Source organism: Typopeltis vanoorti, chromosome 10, assembly GCF_054136105.1.
Source record: "Typopeltis vanoorti isolate ZY-2024b chromosome 10, IOZ_Tvanoo_1.0, whole genome shotgun sequence".
Classification (NCBI taxonomy): domain Eukaryota; kingdom Metazoa; phylum Arthropoda; class Arachnida; order Uropygi; family Thelyphonidae; genus Typopeltis; species Typopeltis vanoorti.
This window is the reverse complement of record NC_143558.1, coordinates 91912653-91933269: the sequence shown is the minus strand read 5'-3', so window position 1 is coordinate 91933269 and position 20617 is coordinate 91912653. Positions and strand designations below refer to the sequence as shown.

Here is a 20617-nt window from a genome sequence, read left to right as displayed (position 1 = left end):
ATTTGTTAATTTATGCATGTCGGAACATTGCCAGTTGTTGATATCAGGTTCTGTGGTATCACGCGTGGTATATCCTAGGTCTATGGCAGTTAAATTTTTGATGAGAGGCTTAATTTTGATGTAAAATTAAGCCTTGATTTTTTTGCATCGTGTAAGGATCCTAAGCATTTGTGAGGCTTCCTTAAATTTTCTTGTGAAACAGTTATCAATATATGACATTTCTGTTTGTTGCCAGAGTACTTGATGGCCAGTAATGGGGTTGTGTGGAATGCCAGGCCTGATTTATACCCTCTTCTTTTTTCGATGTCGTTTACATGTTCAGACATGCAATTTGTTAAAAAGTTTGAAATCAAGACCATAGTAGTAATTTAAGTAGATATCAAAGTTAAAAACTTGCAGAGAACTGTTCAGAGTATACCATTAAAATGCTCCTATTCAGAAGCAAGATGCATTTTATCACTGAACAAATCTATTGTTCCCTACACTAATTTATTGGCTATACCTTGTAATAAATGCTTTACTGAAAATTCACCTTTTCTGACAGGACATTGGTAAACATAGTATACTTGTCACCTCTTCTCTATGAACAAAAAACACACACAAAAAAAAGAAAGAAAAGAAAAAGAGAAATTAGTTTGAAATATTATAATTCATTTATTTAATAATACACATAATTCAACATATTACAAGTTAATCCAATAAGATATATATGAGGGTTGTTTGAAAAGTTTGGTAATTTTCCAATCGACAGCAACACAATTTGTTCATTTATACCAGTGTTGGCACGTATCATCTTTTTCATGACCCCCGGGCAAAATTTTAGCCATGTGTGACACGTAGTTCTTGTTTGGCAAACATTTTAAATGACTGTGTTCACATTTTTCATAAAAATGGAGAAAAACAAGTGATAAAACACTTTCTGCAGTGATAAAACACTTATTTGAAGTGGATGGCTGAGCAGATCAAAGCCAAGTTAGATGCAGTTCATGGGGACTCTGCATTAAAAACTATTTATTTTTGGATAAATGAGTTTAAATGTGGTCGTAAGTCCATTGAATATGAAGCACACTCCGGACACCTGACTGAGGTCACCATGAAGGAAATGATTGACAAAATCCATGGTATCATTATGGACGACCGCCGAGTGAAAGTGCGTGAGATTGCTGAGATTGTAGGCATCTCAACTGAATGGGCGTAAAATATCCTGCACAAAAAATTGCACATGAAAAAGCTGTTTGCACTATGGGTGCCACAATTGTTGAGCGTCAATGAAAAACGCATGCGAAAAGACATTTCGATGCAGTGTTTGGTGATGTTTAATCACAATTCGCAGGATTTTGTGCATCGATTCGTGACTATAGACAAAACTTGAATCAACCACTACACATGAGTCCAAGCAGCAGTCATAACAGTAGATAATGCGCAGTGAAAGAGTATCAAAAAAAGGACTTGGCCCTGTGTGACTTCTTCTTCCCAAACTTAAAAATTTGGCTCAGTGGGAAAAAAATTTCTTAGAATGAGGATGTCATCAAGGCTGTCAATGAGCATTTTTCACAATTTGACAAATTCTACTTTTTAGATGGGATGAAAAAATGAAACTCGCTGGACCAAATGTGTAGACCTCGATGGAGACTATGTTGAGAAATAAAGGCGACTTTTTTTCCAAAAAAAATGCGTTTAACTTATTTTTTTACCAAACTTTTCAAACAACCCTCGTATACTGCTCAAAGTACTCAACATCTATCATGTACTAGAACAACAAAGAAAAATTATGGTCTAAAAAATATATAAAACTAGGTGTGTAAATGGACCATTTGCTGTAGCCATCTTTAATGACTGCAGGAAATAATGCATTCATAGAACATAGTCATCTCAATCTAGTTTATGCAGAAAACTAGAAACTCCACACTGGTTAGGCCAATATAGCTTCTATTGTCAAGCCATTGATCTATGAACTGAGAACACAGTGCATTCCATTATTTTGATCCAGATAAGATCTTTCTGCAAACAATTACATCAACAGAGTGAAAGCAGGACAGTTAGTAATGAGAGAAGGTCTTAAAGTTCCAATCTTAAAGTTTATGAAATCATTATTATTATGATTACACAACACTTCCAGGGAGTTCAAAGACTCATCAAGGGGAGGGTATCTACTCTACAACTCTCCGTCTCCACCAATCCACCAACCGCAAAGACCTTCATCATTTACGCCAATGCCATCTACTGCCGACCATCACCACTATTATTTTCACACACAATCATAAACATCCATGCCCAGGGCAGGATTCGAATCTGCAGCCTTTTGGCTGGAGAGTGGATATGCTAACTTACTGAAAAAAACATTTTTCAGTAAAGTGTCAGAAAGGGGATATTGGTAAATAAAGAGCTCACCATATTATTATTAATTAAAACTAAATTCTGAATTAAAGATTTGAACTGAGTGGAATTTTTAATATAAGATGAAGTATGACGAGTAAGTCGGGTTAAAGATTTAGCTAACTGTTTGGCTAACTTAAGAGTCGGGAGTCAATAGCCCACTATGATGATGGGTGTGGAGGAAAACTAAACAGTTTGAGTTAAACTATTTCAGGGGCCCAAGAAATGATATTTTTAGAAGCCTTTTTAGTGTTTTTTTACTGAGAAATGGTGTAATCATAATCCAGAGTTTTATGAGTAGTGTGCAGTCTGAGCAACACATTCATTTTCTTATGATAATCACCTAGTATTGATGACCACAGTAGCATTACCTTTGTCAGCTTTAGTGATTATTATGTTATCGTCTTTGAGTAATTTATGGAGAATATGAAAGTGGCTGTCAGAGAGATTTCTTTCAGATGGCAACACTTGCATAAGAATGTTATTAGCAATAGTAGGAGGCTTCCAAAAAATAGTAGGTTGTAAAAATTGTCACTTCTTGGCCTCCTGAAATAGTTAGAAAAACTCAAACTGAGGCACCCCTAACCACAATGATGTTTCACCCATCTTTGTTTCAAACATCCATTTTACTGATCTTTAGTAAAGTAGTTCTAGGTTTAAAATGACAGAAAAGACCCACAGGAAAGCCCCAAACATGATGGACGGATGTCGTAATGAAAAACTTGAGACAACTGGATGAACACTTTACACTAGATGTAGCTTATGGCAGAGACTGATGGCAAAATCTAGTGATGACAGCATTAGACCTAAATGGCCCATTAAGATGAAAAAAAAAAAAGGGGGGGGAGGGGTTCAAAACCATTTGATAAAAGATCCCCCCAGTGTTGAGTTTGTGGCATTTATAAAATTAGCTGGACCACAAATCGCTAGTGAAAGTGAAACATAATTAACAGAAGATATACTAATGGGAAAGAATATTATTATTTGACACCTCCAGAGAGTCCAAGGACTCGGCAGAGCACCTGCTCTACAACTCGGTCTCCACCATTCCATCACCAACTGACTACCACTGGTATTTCCACAGACAATCACAGACATCCATCCCCACGGCAGGATTCAAACCCACAGCCTTTTCGCTGGAGAGCGGATACACTATCCACTCGGCCAACCAGGCCAGCAATATGATGGACATAGCATTGGAGGCGGGGGTATTCTAGATATTTAATAGTGTTGCTATAGGGCAGAGAATACAACAGAGGGAGATGCTTCTGAAATACTCAAGCAGATGAGACTGGTGAGTGAAAGACAGGTGATAACGGGTGACTAACTATGGAATCACTAGGTGGAAGCAAGAAAGAAAGCATGAATAAGGAGAATGAATTCCATGAGCTGCTAAGGAATAATTACCTTATACAACATCTGGTAGAGGCAAACATGTGAGAGACATGTATTACTTAATGTCTCATATAGCGATAACAGATGAAGTCACATTATCAACATCAGCAGGTGAGAATGATCATGCAGTTTTGACATGAATAGTAGCTAGACAGGTGCAAGTTTCACTGAACAAAAGAGATGTGGAATTATATAGTAGGAGACTATCACAAAAGCCTGGGAATTGGAGATCAGTTACTGGCAATGTCATATTGTATTCTTATGGTCAGGAGGATAAATATTTAGAAGACGAAATGGATGTATCATGGAATTATGCAGAAGAGTCAGAGAAGAAAGATATGAAGAATATATAAAGAACAGTGTAACCCCACTTAGCAGTATGAGGAACATAAGGCAATGACTAGAAAAACAAGTGTAGCGAAGGAAAAATTGACAAGGTTGGCTTGAGGCGCCAGCAAAGCAACTGCATGCCTGGGATAGCACATTTACAATGGCAGCATTCCAATAATATATTAAAAAAATTTTTTTTCAACCTTCAGTATTGCAAGTATTGATAAGGAAACACTTGGAATTGGGGGGGGGGGGAGGTACATCAGGATGAAATTAAGACAGAATTAGGATTCTGGGATGTTAAGTATGATGAAATGTGCTCTGCAGAGCAGCACATGATAATATGAATGAGACAAACCAGCTGTTGAAAGGAGCTTATCAGATAGAGACATAGGGAAAATACTGAACAGAATAAGAAAGAGTAATGAAATGAGATCATCCCTGGAAACTGTATCAGGCATCACATGACTAAGGAAAGGATGCATGGAACATTATCAGATTGAGTAGGGAGTACACAACAATGAACATTTCCATGACTAACCGACTATATGGATGTCCAGAAATACTAATATTTCACCTCCAATTCTGTTTAAGTGACCCCATCACATATGATTATCTCTGTTTACACATTTCTGATAGTGTTAAGCTCCATACTGTTATCTTAATTTTTATTTTTAATAAATTCTGCCATCATAGTCTTAACTTACTGCAAGATCCTCCTATCTATGGTCTGCTGTCTTTATTCAACTATTTTAGCTGAACAAAGACAACTATACAAATATACTGATGATTAGTTGATCAGGATGATTTTGCTTTCATTTGATGTTAGTTTATCCAACTAGCAACCTAGCATACCAACTTTACCTATTCTATTATTCATCATTTTTCTGGTGTACATACAATACCAGATACTGTGACAGCAACATAATGAATATTCATAACTAGTTTCTATGAAAGTTTTTTTTTTAGTTCATTACAAAGTAAATAATACTTGACAAGAAATTATATTCTTGGTTTAATCCTCGACTGGGCAACAAGTATATAGCGACTAATGACTTCACATACTTGTCTTAGTATCCCATAATGCAAAGCACATATCCTTATGGACATGTATAATGCCATGGCTCCCACTGATGAGACCTCTATAAAGGTCAAAACTGGTGTAGGTAGAGATCCATCCTTAACGCACAGTATTATGCGCTTCTGAAAGGAAGAATGCTTTGCATATGGGATACTAAGGCAATTGATGTGAAGTTATCAGTCTCTATATACAAGTAGCCTGGTCATGAAGATACTTCATGCATAAACCTTGTTTGCTTAAATTTGGTTAAAAGATTAAACAGTAATATAATTTTGTGTCAAGTATTATTTAATGACTAGTTTCTGACCAAAGCACTGCTAACTGCCACATTTTGGTTATCCTCCAAGTCTTTTCCCTGTAATTTTTGTCTCAAAATACTTGTTCGGCTATACATATTGTATAGCCGAACAAGTCCACTTTGATGGTTAACATGTATAACTCTTATAACAATATAAGAGTTATACATGTTAACCATCAAAGTGGACTTGCATTGTTTACACCCAATAATTACATGGATGCAAAGTGCACAGTGATGTCAAAACATTGGGATACTACTAATGAAATAACATGGATATATAAGAAGCATAAATGGATATATTTCTTCCATATGGACATTTGGTTAATAAAGATTATAAGTTATTCTGAAGATCTGCCTATGCTTTACAAAACACAGCTAACCTAAATAAATAGAGTAAAACTTCAAAATATTTGGGGGGGGAACTGTAATTCTATATTTAAATCAACAAAAACTGGCTGCCTTTGACTGTGCTCAGCTGACATAGTTAAAATTATTCAAATTACTTTGTTTACCTTGTTATCTTTATCTCTGAAAATGCCACAGTTACTGTTAGGTGAAATTTTAAATTAAAATATTCAAATTTCTTACCTTTGTGTTATTAATGAACCATTAACTTATTAATCTTTGCTAATCTTTCATCTCCCATTATTTTAATTGACCACACTATCTTAATATGATTTTACATTGATGCCATTCTGTCCCTAATTTAACCTAGAAGTCTCATATTTAGAATGATTTTTAATGGAATTATATTGATCAAGTGCATATAATAAACAACTATGTTATACCAACTAAGGCTGTTGGCATCTTCAGAGTACATAACTGACGTAAGGCACTAAAAAGTAAAGAACTGTTACAAACTATAATCAACCGATTCCAATTATATTAAACAAAGAACAGGACGTGTATAATACATGCATAGAGGGTGCATGATCTCACTTGTTGTTATTTAGGAATGTACTATAGTTCTTCATCATCATCATCAAATTCCTGCCATGTACCCTCAAGGGGTGTACAGGATATGACAGTACTACATGAAAAAATTACATCATTACTAACTTCCTATCTACAATTTTCCTCCAAATCAGTCTGTTACTTGTCAAGACTCCAACATTATCAGATCTTATATTTCTATCGTCTAAGGCACTTTGTACCGTATCAATCCACCTATATCTTGGTCTTCCTCTGGGTCGTTTTCCTGCCAACATGGCAGAGAACACTTGTTTTGCTAATCTTTCCTCTCCCATTCTATTTAAGTGACCATACCATCTGAGATTAGCTCTGCTAACGCATTCTTGGATGCTGACAATGTCAAATTCTTTCCTAATATCCTCATTTTTAATATGATATTGCCATTGATGCCATCTGTTCACGCCTCTAATCTTTCTCAGGACTCTCATATCTGCGGTCTCTAGTCTTTGGTCAAGTGTTTTACTTCTGACCCAGCTCTCAGATCCATAAGTTAAAATTGGTTTGAACACAGTCTTGTATACAGCTAATTTAGTGTTCCGACTAATTTCTTTCTTATTCCATATGAATTTATTCAATTGACTTCCCACGATACCAGCTTTACTGATTCTGTTGTCTATTTCTATAATTAGTTTACCATCTTCAGTAAAAATTGTGCCTAAGTAGCTGAAATGTTTTACTTGTTCCACAGGTTCTCCATTCACAACATAGTTGACATTTTCAATGATTCTGCCTATTTTCATTGTCTTTGTCTTTTTACTGCTGACCTTCATACCATATCTATTACAACAGCTATTCAATTTAGTCAGAGAATCTTGCAGACTTGTAGGGGATTTATTTAGAAGTATAACATCATCCGCATAAAGCAAAGAGCTGACATTAACATCTCCAATTTTGATATCAGGTTTAATACCACATTCCTTCATAATGTGATCCATATAGATAATGAATAACAGAGGGGATAATGTACATCCTTGTCTCACACCAGATTTAACATTAAACCATCTTCCTGTACTTCCTTCAAATCTAACTGCTGACTCACAACTCAAATAACAACTAAATATTGCTTGATATAATGCCCCATTGACACCATATAACTGCAGCGTATTGAATAGCTTCTCTCTTGGCACCTTGTCATATGCCTTTTCCAAATCGACAAAACTTAAATACAGATCTTTGTTATATTCCCATGCTTTCTCGACTATTTGTCGCAAAGTGAAGATCTGATCCTGACAGCCTCTATTTGGCCTGAATCCAGCTTGTTCTTCACCAAGCTTTTCTTCCACAATTCTTCTCAACCATTTCTCAAGTATACTTGCATAGGTCTTGCCAGGAACACTCAGTAGGGAAATACCTCTGTAATTCTCACATTCAGTTTTATTTCCCTTTTTATATATGGGTACTATGAGAGCTCTACTCCAATCATCAGGAATTCGTCCCTATGTCCAGGCTTTCTGAACTATGCAGTGCAGCCACTGTAAGACTCTTATACCACCATACTTCAGCATTTCTGGTCGAATATCATCTACTCCTGCTGCCTTTCCACATTTCAAGCCTTTGATGGCTTTTTCTACTTCAAGTATGGATATGTATTCCTGACTGCATGCCTGGTCAGTGTTTTTTATCACTGTGCTGTCATCACTGCTTGTTTCATTTAGCAGTTTTTCAAAGTAATTACTCCATACTTCAAGGATATCTTTTTCTTCTGTTTTCATTTCACCTTTATCATCTCTAATTCCTTTTACAGCACTTTTTCCTCCATTCCTAAGCTTCTTCAACAACCTCCAGAATATTTTGCCACCTTCTTGATATTTATTTTCTATATTCTTGCCAAAGTCCTCCCATGACTTTTGTTTAGCTAGTTTTACACACTGTTTAGCTTTCTTACATTTGTCTCTGTATTCTGTAAGAGTAAAAGCTGACTTATTTGCCAGGAACTTTTGATATGCTTTCTTCTTTTCCTTCACTGCCTCTTTAACTTCCTGTGTCCACCAGGGAGTTCTGATTTTTTTATCCTTGCACACACCCTCACCACATGCCTCTCTGGCAGAATCAATCAATGTTTCCTTCAGAGTTTGCCACTAAATCTCCAAGGTTTGATTCCTGTTCTCAAACTCTTTCATTTTCTTTTCAATAATATTTCTGTATTTTAGTCTACAGTTCACATCTGAGAGCTGCTCAACTTTTATTCGCTTTAAAACTTTCTTACATGTTATTCTTTTCAATATGAAATTCAATTTTATCCTGCTCAAGACTAAATAGTGATCACTTCCAATTTCAAATCCTCTGTACACTCTGGTGTCCTGCACCAGGGAGAAAACATCACTATCAACAATAACATAGTCAATGAGACTTTTCTTATTCCTAGCCTCTTCTCTCCGTGTGAATTTGTGCACATTTTTATGTTGGAACATGGTGTTAGTAATAACCAGTCCATGTCCTGAGCAGAAATCCAACAGATATTTGCCATTATTATTAGCTTTGCTCTTTTCTCCAAATTTTCCCAAAATATTCTTGTATGTCTCACAATCATTTCCTACTCTACTATTTAGATCCCCAACAAGGACCAACTTTTCCTTTTTCATTGTGTCAGTTGCTTTTTCTAAAGCCTCAAAAAATTCCTCCACTTCTACCTTAGTAGAACCTTCTGTGGGACCATAGGCACAAATAAGTCTCATTGTCCAGTTCCCCATTCTCATATTTGCCCACATTACTCTACTTGAGACTGACTGCCATTCAAGAAGATTAGCCTCGTATTTTGTGTTGAATACTATGGCTACTCCTTTTCCTTGATTGCCATTGCCTGAATATAACATTTTGTATTTATTGCTCAGAAAGATCTCACCAGTTTTGGTCTTTTTTGTTTCAGTCACCCCTATTATGTCGATCTGGTACTTATCTAATTCCTCAGCTAGCCCCATTTCTTTGCCATTCAGGCTTCTTACATTGATAGTACCGATCTTTAACTCTGGTGATGTTGAGTTGGGGTTTGTTTTCAGATTTTTTCCAGTAGCTGACTTTTCGCTGTTCGCCCTGGTTCCCTGGCGAAAACAACGGGGGCCTTGTTTAACCGGGCGACGCCCCAGCTGGCATGAAATTTTGTCATGTTGTACCATCATTTTTTATTTTGGTTTAACCAATAAGAATACAATTTGGTCGGCTAAATCCCAAATTGCCAGCCCATCCTCGTTCGTTCAGTATCAAAGTAGATACCCAACAGGGTGCACCACGAGAAGGTGAGGATTGGACATTAGGTCAGAAGCCCTGGTCGGTTCTCCGCATTCCTTTAAAGGCTATGTGGAGGTCTCCTCTCAGTTATACAGCTTTGACCCTTAAGCACCCCTGTACTATAGTTAGGCACTGTAATTCAGTTCTGGTGAGTTGAGAGATCTAATAAGGGTCTTTCAGATCACGGGTAAGATTAGTCCTTGGTTCCTGTTAAGGTTTTATATACAGCGGACAACTGTTGTGGCCTCTTTAAAAATTTGGGAGTGGAAGTCCTCCTCTATGTAAGGAATTGTGCTTCTATCCCATTCTATGGTATGGTTCGTTCTTGAGAAATGAAAAGCTAACCCCGATTTTTCTTCTTGGCTATTATTGACGTCACCTATGTGTTCTTTTTGCCTAATTTCAAGGCTCCTTGAAGTTTGGCCGATGTAATTCAAGCCGCACGAGCAGGGTATGTTATTAACTCTAACATATTTGGAGAAAGGATGGCTATTGTTTGGCGATCTTAAGAATTGTCTAATCTTTTCTGTAGGTTTAAAGGCCACTCTTATTTTATGTGGTCTAAGGAGTCTTGCAATCTTATTGGAAACCTCTAAGTATGGAATGACGATGGTAGAAATATAATGTATATCATCTCGTCGTCTTTGTCAGGGTTCAGAGAAAAGATCTTGTGTACGAGTCTTTGAGGAAATCCATTCATGGTAAGGTTGGTAGATATCAGGGATAGTTCTTCCTGGAGGTCTTGTTGATCTGTTGTAAGGAGAGAGGGCATGGTTCTTCAGCACGTGTACAATACTAAGTTTCTGAGAAATGCGGTGGCAGGAAGTGAAATGTAAATAACGTCCTGTATTGGTAGGTTTGCAGTAAACTGAGAGGTTGATACCACCATTCAGAAGCTTCTTAATTAAAGTGTCCAGAAATGATAATTGGTAGAGAATAATATTCTCTACCCTCTATGAGTAGAGGATAATATTCTCTGCCATTTTGGGGTTGCAACCATTGAGAATGGCAATTTTTTAATTGTAGAATTTTCATTCTGAAATAGATCAGACAAAGAACAGATAATATGAGCTCTGGAATGATGGCATGTAATTCCATATTTCTGTGAGGGATAGCAATCCGAAGTCTGGTGAATATATAGCAACCCAAAAAGGAAGGTTTGTAAAAAAAAAAAAAAAACAGATGTTGATAAGGAGCTATCCAATTCTCTTTTTATAAGAACATCAAGGAAAGATATAGTTCCACTTAATTCAAGTTCCATGGTGAAACTGATTCTACAGATACAGTTGTTTTTGAACTGGATAAAGCAATAATACATCATCTAATAAAGAGTTACATTTATCCAGTTGACTCTTGGCAGGGTCTCTGCTGATTAACAAATATATTTTATAATCTGGTAGAATTATATCCATTTTTCGATTTATAAATTAGAAGATTCAGAACTAATTCAGAAACGATTCAGTGATATTGCCCTTGTTTGCTTTAGTTATAACAAGACTTTTTTTTAAAGATCACAGGGCTTTCAAAAAGATGTAGATTTCTTTGTCACCGTCACTACATTTGTCATCACTCTACTTTAAACCACTTCTCAATCAAAAAGTTTATCCTCATGTTTGGTGTTAATTATAGCTACTCTTCTGCTTTCCCTAATCCTCATTGCCTGAATAAATCATTTTATATGCTTATTTAGATATAGCCAACCTGTTTTAGTCTTCATCTTGGTAATGCCAGTTCTTTTCCCACTACTGAGCTTATCTTCAATTCCATGTAATTGTTCTGGTATGTAGTGATACTTGCACTGGTTCTCTGGTGAAAACAGAGACCATAAATAAATGGGCACTACATGCATCAGGCAGCTGATTATGTTGTACCATTATCACATATTTGCAGTTTCATCCAATAGGCACCGTATTTACACAAATATAACTTACACTTTTTTTCCCCAAAATTAAAGTTAAAAAATCGTGATGCGAGATATATGCAGAGATTTTCGGAAACTAAAGTTTTCAGGAAAAATCTGAAAATGGGTCTATTAATATATGTACTATATGCTGGGTCCTTAATAAGGAGTCACGTGGTACCTCTAAAACACAAAGGAATGCCTCAGGATCGAGTCAAAACCAGTGTGGCAAAGTCTTTGAAATCTCACTTCTCTTCAAGCATTAGGAATATTTATATTTTTTTTGCTGCGCCACCTAAGCTATTAGATTAAGTTAAACATGTCTTAATCAAGAAGTGATCTCAAAGGTGTACTATAATGACTACTGATTTGCAATCGTGACCTATAACAATTTATTTTCTCCCGCTTAGATTCGTATCTTTTTGCAAGTGGTGCATCGGATTCTAATACTCAGACACTAGGATTAAAGATAGCAAAGGTTTATTTGACACATTAATACAATTTACAATACAAAGAAACTCAATTCAAAACTTCAATGTTAATCAGAGAAAATTATAGGTATCCTTATTAAGTAAGGACATCAAGAAGCAACATCAATATGTTATTTCACCAACTGAAACATGAGTTACCTCACTATGCATTCTAATATTAAGGTGCTACAGTCCTGTCTTAATTATATGAAAGTCCTCAATCCTCAATTTCCCTTAATCTCATTTATAACATCTTAATTTTCTTATACACATTATATAGACAAAGAATTTTCAACGTTATCGTACACACTAGTTCTTCATACTTGTTCCTTCAACTTCTGACTGCCGTTCTCTGATCGATCTCCCTTCCTATTCATTTAGTCAGTGCTATGGCATGGATTTCTCCGGTCAAAGGTAAGTCCACACAATCCCAGCATAACTAGCCCACTCCAGATATAACTATGGTGTAAGGCGATTTTGCTTCCGTGAGGCCTGTTACCTAGATGCTGAGGCCCTTTCCATGGATTGCCCGCCAGCCGAACGGAGATGTGTTCTTTCATCGTACAATTAGGAGCGTGTGATCCTTCTAGCTCGTAAGTGGCTCCTACTATTACTGCCTTCGGGATTCCTAACAGAACTCTTCGCTGATCCTTCGACCGAGCACTCCTGGACAGAGACGTTCCTCCATGCAACCACCTACCCACCAGAATACACAAGACTACTGGCCAAGAGAGAAGAGAAAAAAAAGCCTTGTGTGTGTGTGGGGGGGGGTTCCTAACCCTTTTATATCATTTCTCCTATCGGCAATCACCGTAACTCACATAGTTCACCTAACATGTATAATTTCTCCCACGTGGGTCTCGTTTCGTATAGTTTGTTTTTTCTGACCACTAGCTTCTGCAAGTGCCATGGGCGCGCAACTGCCTGGGGGCAACCTTTCTTTACGTTGCCGTGTCCGCGCACTTTGAACCTTTGTTTACAGCAGCATAATGCAAGTCATATTACAAAACATTGTATTATCAATTCTAACAAAATATTATTAATTTATAACGTATCACTGGCATTATACAATCAAGTAAGTATTCCTTCCTTGAAATATTCACAATCTTTTTTCTTTATAATAATGTAATCTATATTTTACCAGTTACATACAGCACCTAGAAGCAAGCATATTCCCTACAAGGTTTTTCCTGTTAAAGATGATAAAATTTGAATTCTTAGGAATCTCAATTCATCAAAATTTAACAATTCACTATATATTTCTTAGATTTAAAATGTTCACATTGGGATGGTGTTTCGTCCGTTTATCGTTCCGAAGAGACTTTTCATTACCATTACCATTTGTGTACTGCTTCCGCATAGCACAGGTAGGCTCAAGTGACACAAAGTTTCAACCCTTGGTTCAATTTTATTGCTGCTTGTTTCCGTGCCACTTCTGCGTCGGGCTGGTGGGTGGACTGACACACACACACATTATACATGATGTCAGTTTCAATTTGCGGAAGAATTTTATTTGAAGTTAGCCTTTGTGATCTGACTTAATGACATTAAAAATTTCAAATGCAATCAAACAAACACTTATTTCATGTAATTGAAAATTTGGACAAATGTTTGGACAATAGTTTTTAGTTACTGTGTTTGGTGGTACAACATACAGTTTTGCTTGAGTCTATATGACATAGTTTCTGTGGAAGGGGATATGTGATTCATTAGTTATTGCCATTTTTATTCCAGTTGTCTCTAACTGCACTCTTTGTTGACAAATATATTACACAGACTGTAAATGTCTCTGTACCTTATTCAGTGATACAATAAAACTACTTATTTTTCTTGCATCTGCAGAAGAGGGCATGTTGTTTAGCCCAGCAAGCGAGTTACTATCTCCCCGATGTGAACGTGTTTAAACTTTTTTTTTTCGGGCGCAAGGTACATGCAAAACTTTTTAATTTCTTTTTTTTGTAAAGTAAAATCAGGGATGCGAGTTATATGCAAGGACAAGTTATATTGGAGTAAATAAGGTAGTTGTATTGTATAATACAATACAATGTTCAATACTATATTCAAAATGAGTTCAATCTTATTTGTTTAGCATCCATATGGACACCTAGTAATGGACAACACGGGAAGGTAAGGATTGGATACTGGATCAGGAGCCACAATGGGTTCTCTACATTCCAATTATCTAGTTGCAACTTTAGTAACTGATGACAGTAAATATGTTAAAATCTTATTTCAAACTTTTGCTATTTTAACATTATAAAATAGCAAATTAATCCAATATCATATTATATTGGATTTAAAGCCTCCGTAGCTCAGTTGGTATAGATTAAGCCCCTTGGTCAGAAATACCTGGGTTCGATTCCCATCCATGACACGAGGAACCTTTATCTGGTCTCTTTCAACTAAAGGTGAGTTAGTCTCATACAGAGGAAGAGGGTTCTTTTTCACCCCAAAACTCGGGTTTTTTGTTCCTCAGAACAGGCAAACCAGCTTGTGAACACACAGATCTACATTCATAAAATATATACTTAACACTTTCATTGCCAAGCCGAAAATTGGAATTTCGTGTGGTGGCCAAATTTTTTTTATTTAGTTAGTGACGTCCACGCGATAACGCGTGATCAGCCATTTGGTGAGAACTTGCATCGCGTGATCTCGTTCATTGCCAAGCTGAAAATTGGAATTTCGTGTGGTGGCCAAATTTTTTAAATTTTTTTATTTAGTTAGCGACGTCAACGCGATAACGCGTGATCGGCTGTTTGGTGAGAACGCGCATCGCGCGATATTGCGTGATTGGCAATGAACGTGTTAATCCCTCCTTAGGAGGGCTCAACCAGTCCTAAGCGATGGTGGAGGGAAACTCCATACCAATAAAAAAAAAATTATATTGGATAATATAAACTGGGTTACAAAGTATATTATACCTGACAAGAAATTACATTCTTATTTTTAATCCTTGTGAACAAGTCAGGTTATGTGCCATCCAGTCATTTTTGACTCTTGGTGATCTTGTGAATAAAGACTCTCCATCCCACTTGGCCTCTTGTCCTTTCTTTCAGTAATTGTAAGTTCAAGTTGGTAAGTTCTTTTATGTTGTCAACCCAACTCTTTTATGGTCTTCCTCTTCTCCTTCTCTCAATCTTCCCAAACATAACTGCCTTTTCCAATGATCCATCAGCTCACATAATATATCCAAAGTACATCAACTTCTGTTTAGCAATATTCACCTCCAAGAAGCATTCTCTAAAAATCTTCTTATTAGCCATTCTTGCAATCCATGAGATTCTTAATAGTCTCCTCCACACCCATAATTCAAATTAATATTATACTTGAAAAGAAATTACATTCATATTTTTAATCCTTTACTCAAGCAAAAGTTTGCATGTGAAGATATTTATACTTCACAGGTCATGAAGTATCTCACAGTCTAGTAAACTAGTTGTAAATATACTTCATGCGAAAATTGTTTGCTTATGCTTAGCTAAAGGATTAAAACAAGAATATAATTTCCTGTCAAATATAATTTGCAACCAAGCAGGAAAATACTTTCTAGAAATATATGTATAAATATGCAGAAACAAAAACATTAAAAAGGTGATGCTACATAAGTTACTAAAATGTGTACACAATTTAATATATTTGGCAGAACGTGATATGATACAAAATATTAGTCTACTTTTTAAAATATGCTTACTAAAGATATACTTACCCTTCCAGTTCATTATACTCTAATATGCCAGCAAATGATATAAAAAACTTCATTTTTTGTTCACCTTCATCATTTACATCCCACTTAGCTATTAAAGAAGAAATAAAAAAGATTGTTTCTTTTCTCCCATATGCCATTCATGCAGTATTAACATATGCTCATAATACAAAACTCTTAATTTAAAAAAAAATTCAGACAATGAACTAAAAATGCATCACACCTTTCTCTATAACATTCATTATTTACAGTCTATAGAGATATAATTACAGAATGTTACATAATTCTCTATAATGGGTTGACAAACAAGCTATGCTTTGCAAGGACCAGATGGGCTTAATAAAGGGAAGTCAGGTCTGAGCAATTCAGATAAAGAGAATGGATAAACTATATACTGTTGAACTTTGCTAAGGCATTTGACAGGAAACCATGTGAAAGGCTGTTGTGTAAACTGGAGAATATTGGATTGGAGCATAAGCTTTTAACTTGGATAAATGGGTGGCTGATGGATAGGTATAGGAAAGTGTATATGGAGCATGAATATGCCAAATTTATAAGGTGACCAATAGAGTATCCTACAGATCAGTCATTGGACAATTGTTGGTTAATCTATATATTAATATTGGAAAGGGTCTGATAAGAGATCAGTTGTTTCCTGATAATGCAAAGATAGGCAGGGCAATTAGATGCTACTGATAGGTATAATGGCTTTCAATTCAATGTTAGTAGGCATAAAGTTAAGTACTTTGGCATGATGAGATATTCAATATCATATTATATTGGATAAGATAAACTGGGTTACAAAGTATATTATACTTGACAAGAAATTACATTCGTATTTTAATCGCTTACTCAAGCAAAGACAAAAAAAGTTTGCATGTGAAGATACTTCGCAACCACCTGTGAAGACATTTATACTTCACAGGTCATGAAGCATCTCACAAACAGTCTAGTAAACTAGTTATAAATATGCTTCATGCAAAAATTGTTTGCTTATGCTTGGGTCAAGAATTAAAACAATATAATTTCCTGTTAAGTATAATTTGCAACCCAGCAGGAAAAAACTTTCTATAACTATTTGATCTGAAGTATTTAATAATATGGCAATACACCATTTTACTTCTTGTATATAGAAAATATATGATTTCTACAATGATTTAACTTGGAATATTCCAGGGTCTAGATCCCACCGTAAGACCTCAATAAAGATCAAAACAGGTCTGGGTAGTCATCCATTATGACAGCATTCATTATGGATAACTGAGACAAATGCATCATGTCAAAAGCCTCTGTATACAAGAAGACTAGTTGTGAAGCTATTCCATGCAAACTTTGTTTGATTTTGCTTGGATGAAACATTCTTCTTCACCTCTCCTCAGCCTTATGATTGGTGGGATAGCAACATGCTACTGTACTAGGGAATAAGGTTAAATAATAAATAACGATAAAGGATTAAATAAGAATATACTTTCTTGTCACGTATAACATACCATACAGAGAAGATCTTGATCTATTTCTAAAGATCACAGTTGCTTACAAGCCTATCCAAATTATCCACAGCCTCCTCAGCTCTCCAAAAGACAGTAACTGTTTCCATAAAAATCCAAGTGTTTACAAAATTTCCTGTTCATGTAGTCTATTGAACAGATTATGCAAGCAGGAGTTTTGTAATAAGAAAGAATGTATCAGTGATGTGGCATACCAAAGAGAAGAAAAGAATGTTCTCTCATATCATTCATTAAAAATCACACCACTAACTGGGGCAGTGCCACCATGTCTTATCCAGAAGACTTCTTTTCATGTTGCATTGAGGATTCAACTACTGTCATTCACTCATCATGGATCCCTCAACAGAAATCAGTGGCTCATGCTAAATGATATCTGGAAGTCATTAATAAGACTCCTTAACATACTGGATTTCAATTTTTCCAACAATTATCTCAAAATAATCCTGGAAAACAGATTATGCATGCCGTACATTACTTGGGTCTCATTCTGAATGAGTGGAACCACCCTGGAGAATCAAACAGTTTTTTGTTTGTAAAACTGCTGTGTTTGAAACTGTTAAATAAATATTAATAGCAATTAAAAACCAACTTTTTCCATTTAATAAAATTTGATATTTAGAATTACTATTAAAAATAATGAAGTCATTTTAATTTTAGTTTCAATCTAACCATATGAAGTTGCATAATTTGACAATATAAGAGTACACTGCTTGGAAAGAAGTGAACAGACACCCCCCCCCCATGTAACGAGTCATATGTTTGTAGCTGTTATAAATTGGAGGAATATGATGCTCACAAGTCAGTGCAACTTTGTCTGGGTGAAATTGTTGCAAGAAAGGAACTGACAGATTTTGAAAGCAGCCTTCTGATAAGCCTGCAATATGGCAGGTAATGTTTGTTCAGCAAATTACTAACAAATTTGCCCATCCCAGGTCAAAAATCAGTGATATCATACTAAGATAGAATTGCAGGAAATCAACTGAAAGTGCTACCCACAGTGGATGACCCACTATACTCATTGAGCATGACCATAGGGTGCTATGAAATCTGCCATTCGTTGGCCAACATGTTAAATGCAGAGTTCTGGACATCAACTGGAACACAAATCTGTGCAGAAACATTCAGAATCAAGGTTTACAAGGTTCCCATAGTAGGAGTGCAGTATTCAAATCCCACACTACCTGAACCAAAATGCAGCAAACCATCATCTTCAATGGTGCAAAGAGCATGTACAAGGATCATGGAAGCTTGGAAAGCAGTGTTATGGAGTGAAGAATCACGTTACATCTTCAACTGAGCAGATAAACTGGTGTGGGTGTGGCAGATGCCCGGTGAATACTCTTACCAGAGTGCCTAATCTCAACTGAAATTCGGAGGTGGCAGTAAGAAGGTATGGTCCTTTTAAATTCTGGTTTGACCTTGAACTTCTGTTTGTGGTGCCATGATGTCACCCCAGTTCTGAAAATATCTTCAGGACTGAGGTGACTGATGAGACCTCAATAAAGGTTGAAACCAGTCTGGGTAGTGGCCCTTCCCTTAATGCATAGCAGTATATATGTTGCAAGGAGATGTGCTTTGCATTATGGGAGATACTGAGACAAGAAGTGATGAGAGCTTGGTCCCCTTTTGCTCGGAGTTGCACTACCTTATCCCAGTCCTGAAGATATTTTCAGGCACAAACTTTGTTTGCTAACATTTGGATAAAGGATTAAACTAAAATTATTATAGTCTAGCCAAGTGAAAAATAAACTTCCAACATCTTTCTCTAAATCCAGAGCAATTCAATAAAAAAGTGGTACACCTGTTGGCAACTCCTATAGGTAAATATGATCTCCGCTATTGCTTCTGCCTTAGTATCTCAACGTTTGGGTCTGCCTCCCGCTGACAAGACCTCGATAAAGGTTGAACCCGGTCTGGGTAGTGGCCCTTCCCTTAATGCATAGCAGTATACATGTCCGCAAGGAGATGTGCTTTGCATTACGGGAGATACTGAGACAAGAAGTGATGAGAGCTTGGTCCACCTTTGCTCGGAGTTGCACTACCTTACCCCAGTCCTGAAGACATTTTCAGGCGCAAACTTTGTTTGCTTATACTTGGATAAAGGATTAAACTAAATTTATTATAGTCTAACCAAGTGAAAAATAAACTTCCAAAATACTTCCTACTTCATGGCATTTCTACAGAACTGATCGCTGTTTCTTTCAGCAAGACAATGCACTGTCATAAGGATGTTGCTGTAACTGTGTGGTTTTGTGGACATGAATGTCACCACACTTGACTAGCCTCCACAGAGCCATGATCTTAATGTTACTGAACATCTGTGGGATGAACTAGAACATCGGGTGAGGTCAAGGGGCATCCACTCCACAACATTTCAGGATCACATTACATGCTTACAGGAAGAATACTTCAAAATTCCCATTGTGTGCTATCTTATGCTTGTGTAATGTATGCCCTGTGAGATTGCTGCAGTCATCACAGCAAAAGGAGATCCTACATCTTATTAAGGTGGGCACCATGGCTATTTGTTCCTTACACTATGATGTTCACTGACTTTTTTCAAAGTATATATGTCTAAAAAGCAAAGGAACAAATGCCATTTCAAAAGCATGCTATCAGTTTTGACACAGCTTGCCTTTTAGAAAAATACCATCTTTCGACTGAGCACTTTGAATAATGTAAATCTGACACAGAAATCATGACAATTTTCACAAAAATTATGAAAATACTGGCAATCAAAAATTTGAATAATTTCAAATTTCATTGTTAGTTTTAGTTTCTCCATTTAATATCTCTTATTGGATACCATATGGTCACTCCTACCTCACAGGATTTTGGGAATGAAGTCTCTGCTACAAGAACAAGCGATAATTGCAGATGTCCTTTCCACATCAAATTAGTAAGACAAATATCCATGCCCATAGCAAGATTTGAACCAACAGCCTGTTGGTTGTAGAGCAAGTATGCTATCTACTAGTAATTTTCATTCTTACCAAGGAAATGTTGGTAAAACAGAGAAACAATGTCAAAGCTGACTAAAATATCAGAAGATGGTATTCTTTATTTTTTACAAAAATATGTAGAATTCTCGATAATATGGATTGACTAATGTGCACTTAATACACAGGAAAGAAACTTGATCATTCAATATGTGAGAGAACCCATATGTTTCACAATGGTCTCACAGGACAGTCTTCTTTATGGAAGACCACATAAACAATGGAGCCCTTCCAAAATGAGTATGTAGTTTTTTTCACTTCATACTATGAAGACTTTAATGGAATCATAACTACAAACCTCATCAAATTCAATGGATAACTGACTCCTACATTCCTAGACCTAAGGATATACTTCAA

The 20617-nt window shown here is 36.2% G+C and overlaps 1 protein-coding gene across 2 annotated transcripts in view; it reads right to left on the bottom strand.

Moving 5' to 3' along the window:
* Rab3-GAP (Rab3 GTPase activating protein) overlaps positions 1 to 20617 on the bottom strand; it is a 732105-nt gene that overhangs the window by 636970 nt on the left and 74518 nt on the right. For both annotated transcript variants that reach the window (XM_090399255.1, XM_090399256.1), the window contains 2 exons: positions 15757 to 15844; positions 533 to 580 (listed from right to left, as the gene is read on the bottom strand). In XM_090399255.1, coding sequence (XP_090255381.1) covers positions 533 to 580; positions 15757 to 15844 — 136 coding nt within the window. The remainder of the gene's footprint in view (positions 1 to 532; positions 581 to 15756; positions 15845 to 20617) is intronic.